Source organism: Centruroides sculpturatus, unplaced genomic scaffold (genome assembly GCF_000671375.1).
Source record: "Centruroides sculpturatus isolate CEXI.00-Female unplaced genomic scaffold, Cexi_2.0 scaffold679, whole genome shotgun sequence".
Classification (NCBI taxonomy): domain Eukaryota; kingdom Metazoa; phylum Arthropoda; class Arachnida; order Scorpiones; family Buthidae; genus Centruroides; species Centruroides sculpturatus.
The window spans coordinates 167,072-173,270 of record NW_019385053.1 but is presented as its reverse complement, the minus strand read 5'-3'; the positions used below and the strand labels follow the sequence as shown (position 1 = coordinate 173,270).

Sequence of the window (6,199 nt, the reverse complement as noted above, 5' to 3'; positions counted from 1 at the left end):
ATAAAAGTTTAGAGAATCTAAAATTATTTTTAATTAAGTATATTAAATTAATCTTTTTATTCCATAATTAATAGTTATAATCTTAATTTTGATAAAAAATTTTATAAATTTTCTAAAATTGTAATTAAGATTATATCATAGTTTTCTTTAAATTTCTTTATAGTAATTATTAAAATAGAAATAAATTCTTAATAAAGATTAAAATATTAAAAAAATATATTTCTGTCATTTAAAGTAAATATTTCACGTTCAAATGTCTATTGTCTCTTTTTACATTGTGAAAACTCTATGTTTAAATACATAATCAATGACATAATTCGGAAATTTTTGCAGGTAAATTCCACATTACGATAAGCTTTCTCAGAATTCAGAAAAAACACTACTTCAATTACAGAAGTATTTATAAACATTTCTCAATATTCATTCCATAAAAGCAGTTTAAAACTGCGTTATTTAACAACTTCATTTAATATTATACTTAGAAAATATAGGGTATTATTATTACAAATATAAATTTATATATTTATTTATTATCCAGTAAATAGTGCAGAGTTAGAATACTTTTATCGACATATCAGTTTTAAAAAATTATATATAAACAAGCTATCAAAGTACAAAAAAACTATATGAAATACTGCGTATCAAGCAAATTAAACTTTTTCAAAATTCAATTCTTAATCATTGAATTTAAGATAAATCAAATCAAAAATAGTTCTAAATAAATTATTATTGTATTTACATGAATGAATACAAGTCATAATGCTAAGATATTGCTGAAAAGTTAATTTGATAATTTTATTCGCATTTTATATCAATCACATTATCATTAATGAAAATGGTATTAGCAGTAGTAAACGATTCGAAAAAGAATAAAAAATTTCCTTTAAGTATCTTTTTTTTTCTTTCTCATCTTTAATTGCTTTTCGTTTAAAAATGTTAAAGTAATTGAGTTTGTTAGGAGTTTCGGCATTAAATTATTTGGTGATCAAAATTTCTACTAGACCAATAATAGTAGCGAAGGAAAATCAGTTGAATGATGATAGAAATTTTTCTATGGCATTCAGTCCTTCCACATTACAAGATGCTTTTTATATATATATATGTTTTATTGAATGGATTATGAGTTAAATTAAGTAAAAAAAGATAAGAATAAAAATGGATGGCTGTTTTTAAATTTGTTTTATATCAAGTCAAAAAATCATAAGTAAGAAATATATCCGATATATAACAAGTCAATAATATGTTGTTTATTATTTATGTATAAAATATCATCCTTGAGACGTGACCTTTCGTTTTCTGTTTACTTTTTATTATTATTATTTTTTTTATATAGAATAGAATGAATTGCTGTCTTTTCTAATTTGTAAAGAAACTGAGGTCGTCTGATATATTTATTTGTGATGTCCAGCGGCTATTTTTTTTAATGCTTTATAATAGAATTAATCATTTTGGAGAATATTCTTTTACTATATGTTATCTTTTCAAAAGATGAGATAGATGAGACTTTGTTTTATAATTTCTTTTTCCACTTTTCTTATGTTAACCTGCAATTTTTTTGGGGGGTTGAATTAAGTTCATTGCATTAGTGAAGCTTAGTAATTAAGTAAATAATCTTTCAAGAGCTCCTCATTATCCTAATTATTTTTTCCTTGTTTAAGATTAAATAGTTAAAATATTCCTTCATTTTTGAGGTTATTTGGTTATTACGTATTTTCTACACTTAGAATAAACGGTAAGATTTTAATTTGGCTATCTCATCAATGGTTTTGTGATTAAATGGTTCTTTATTTTTCATTACTGAGTTTTATTCTTAGATTTTTTAATACTCTCTTTAATTTTCTCATAGAACTGAAATATCCTATTATAATAATTCTAGTTGATATTTATTAATTGTTTTAATTCTTATCAAGAAGTTGTTAAGGGGGCATGGGGCATTTAAGCACCTCTTTAAATACAAGATTATTGTTTTTCTTAGTTTGGTTTTAATTATTTTTCCAAACAATTACTGTTGAACACCTAACAGCCAGTAAATGAAATAATTAATTTGCTTAATTTTTATATAAAAATTACGCATGAAATATAAGAAAAAATATATCTTGTGTTCCTTTTAAAATATTCTGTATATACACACCTGATTCACATAATTCGAGTATCATTTACTATCTCTTTATTAGGACCACATTAACTAGTTGAATTTAACTATTAATAGTTAAGACAATTAACTAACGGGCTGTACTAGTATTATCTGTATTTATTTATTTACTTTTAGAATTTAAAACATTTCCGTAATTGTACACTTCTCATTTTCATCAATACATAAATAACTTTAACAACAATTTCTAAAATAACAGTTTATTTTTATGCTATTTACTAATAAGCAGTCATATACTTATCACAACAACAATAATATTTTTTTCATTAATTAATCTTTCAAAAGAATTATGAAAATTAATTTAATCATTTTATATTCATATAATTTAGTTACATAAATATTTTAGTTTTAAAAATAATTAATTAAAAGAACATTTCAGGAAAAACAACTAAAACTTTCGCTTAAATATCATTAAAATTATCGAACAATGTTTAATGTTAATTTGTAATCTAATTTTTAAATATACAGAAACCAAATTTTCTTTCTTCATAGAGAATAATTTGTGTGTGTGTTTTTTTAAATAAAATTAATTAATATCTTGCTTTTTTTAGTTTTAAATAATGGCGACGTTTTTAATTAATTATTTAATATTTAATGAATTAATAAGAAAATAATACTTTAAAAAGTCAATATATAATTCATTTTTCAAGATAAAAAATGTGTATAGTTTTTTTAGCATTTTTTATTAAATAAATAAATAAATTATTTTATATCTAGAATTTAATTATAATAATGTTTAGAAATAGAAATTCACTAATGGAAAGTCTATTTTAAATAAAATTATAAATTCTATTGAAGAGATAAATAGAAGGTATAGGAAATGCTAATTCTTAAAACTCCAATAAGGCATAAGTATATAGAAAAATATTTTAATTATGAAATTTATAATATTATTATCGTTAAATGTAATTATAAATATTATAAAATACATTAAATTAGTATAATTAAAAATTCTTAACTAAAAGAAACAATATCTTAAGTTAGAAAAGTAAGTAAAATACAAACCAAATATTATATAAAATTAAGTAATTCATTAAGAAGTATACATATACTGTATGTATTTAATACTATATTATTATTATTATTTTCTTTGAGATGTTAACTAATGAAAGGTTTTATAAGGGATAGAATCGAAATTTTATTCTTAATATATTTGGATATATTTTATTAATTTATTCACTTATTATTTTAATTTAGTTTTTTTAGAAAAATAATGTCTAAAAAAGAATTCACTAAGAACTCTTACAGAAATAATTTACTGTGAATAGCCTATATATTACTGTGTAATCTATATAAAATTTCTTTTATTTAGATTATACAATTTAAAAAGGCCAAGTAGATCTTAAATCATTTCAGTCAATATTAAATAAAAATTACATCAAAAATTGATATTTCACATGTTTAACATAGATTTTTCTTTCACTATATTTGCTTTTTTTTTAAAAAAAAATTAATTAATTAAAGAATTTAACTAATTTAACGTAGAGCATAGATAATAATAAACAAGTTTCAAAAGTATCGAATTAAATCAAAGAAAACGATTTGATTTTATGGTATTTCATTCGTGATCGTTAAAGCGTTATATTTGTAATAATTGCATTAATATCTTATATGTCAACAATATATTTTTCATTTAATGTGCTGCACTGCAGTAAGCCACGGATCGATTAAATAGCCTGAATTACTTCGATCTAATAAGTAACCATAAATTCTATTACAAAGTTTATTTTAAGCTTACACAGTAATTTTACAATGAATATATTTGTTAAACTTTAATCGTATATTTAGTTAAAGATTTGTACAATTCAATATCATCGATTGACCGCATTACCAATATTTATTTATCTCCTTACCACAGATTAAACTGTGTATAGTCTAGTGCTGCCATCTACCGATTGCCATTTCATCTATGTGTTAAATAACACTTGTAATAAAACGTCACACATAGATTTATATTAATTATAAACAACAATAGTTAATTTACAATTGNGTTTTTCCCTTTTCTTTGCTTTCCTTCAGTTGCTTTAATGCGTGAAGTGCATGTGGAATTGGAAGCCGTCAAACAGGAGGAGAAAGATTTGAAAACGCACGGACAGCTGACAAGTGGGGACGAATTGACAAGTGAGTGTTGATTTTGTTTTTATTTCAAAAAGCTTCTCTCGAATGACTTTACTACATCTGTATATAAGAATTTTCTTTTTTTTTCTTTTCTATTTTTTTTTTATTAAATTTTAATTTACATTAAATATCTGCAAATTGTTCGAAAAATATGTGGTTGTATTTCACTCACAACAATACATCATTACGGATTATATAACTGCTTATTTTCAATTACAGTCGACCCCCTATAACACTGTTGATTATTCCGTTTTATATGAATTTCATGTTGTACGAGTCATTTAGATTTTACAAATACATGAGCCGTTTACAGCCCGGCACACGTATTTGTAAAATCTAAGTGACTCGTACAACACGGAATTCATATAAAACGGAATAATCAACAGTGTTATAGGGGGTCGACTGTAATTGAAAATAAGCAGTTATATAATCCGTAATGATGTATTGTTGTGAGTGAAATACAACCACATATTTTTCGAACAATTTGCAGATATTTAATGTAAATTAAAATTTAATAAAAAAAAAATAGAAAAGAAAAAAAAAGAAAATTCTTATATACAGATGTAGTAAAGTCATTCGAGAGAAGCTTTTTGAAATAAAAACAAAATCAACACTCACTTGTCAATTCGTCCCCACTTGTCAGCTGTCCGTGCGTTTTCAAATCTTTCTCCTCCTGTTTGACGGCTTCCAATTCCACATGCACTTCACGCATTAAAGCAACTGAAGGAAAGCAAAGAAAAGGGAAAAACAAATACCATCTACAACGGCAGTCAGGTACGTTTTTGCATACACAAGCATTACAATCAATGTGTTTCTGAGATTATGGGAAAACATAACCAAAACCAAATATGACTTTCGTTAAAAGGTGCAAATATATCAAAAAGGAAATAATAATAATAATAATCAATTGGTTAGATATTCAGGCGGTAGAAAAGCGCAAAAAAGGGGAAAGAAAAATCAATAATGTTAACTTGAAAACTGAAAGTGTTGAATGCAAAGCTTATAAGAGCAGGAAATATTAAAGCCGACGATTAAAAAAAAAGAAAGAAGAAGAAGAAGAAGAAGAAAATGTATAATAATAAATAAGACGAGTAAAAAAAAAAAAAAAAAAAAAAGATTTAAGTCGAAATGACATTCTTAATTTGATGACTTCGACAAAATTGTGATCGAAGAAATCGATTTAAGTTTTCTATTATTTCATTTTCTTAATTTTTTCTTTTTCTTTCTTTCTTTAACATTACGAATGATAAATCATTTACCCTAATCGTTACTTTACTAGTAACTTGTAGCCTACGAAACGTTATTTCATGCAAAAAAAAAAATAATAAATAATAATAATATTACTTTCATTTCGAAAATTTTATAAAGTTTTAAAGGAAAGTTTATTCTCTTTTAAGAACTAAGTTATTTCGGTTTTCATACGTAGTTATTGAGCTAATAATACTAACAAAAAATATATATATATCGACTCCTACGAGATCGTTATTATGTGTTCCTGCAACTCGTTTGATTTATTTATTGTAACATTCTGCTAAAGAAACAAGCAAAGAAACAAATCAATGAACAGAATTTTAACTTGATACAAAAGTTTCGTCTGAGTCATTGAAAATCTAAACAAAACCCGATTTTTCATTTCAGAAATGTTTTCATACTTCACTAATAAATGTATACGCGTTAATCATAAAGCTATTTTCAAAGATGATAGATTTACACATCAAATTTGTATTTTTATTAACTTATGTTTCAGGAAGAAATTAATATTTTTTTTAAGGAAAAAAATAAATAATAATAATAAGATAGATTTATTTTTATTTAATTAATTGCATTTTTAGAAAGATCAGTTTATAAATTTATAAAGTAGATAGTAAAAAAGCTATTAAAAGCAAAACAAAACCGCCTCGATCTATTGTTTTTAATTTAAAAAAAAAA

The 6,199-nt window shown here is 23.3% G+C and overlaps 1 protein-coding gene across 1 annotated transcript in view; it reads right to left on the bottom strand.

Moving 5' to 3' along the window:
- Positions 1 to 6,199, bottom strand: part of LOC111633991 — a 271,060-nt gene that overhangs the window by 152,275 nt on the left and 112,586 nt on the right. The window contains exon 8 of the mRNA XM_023378659.1: positions 4,889 to 4,990. Coding sequence (XP_023234427.1) covers positions 4,889 to 4,990 — 102 coding nt within the window. The remainder of the gene's footprint in view (positions 1 to 4,888; positions 4,991 to 6,199) is intronic.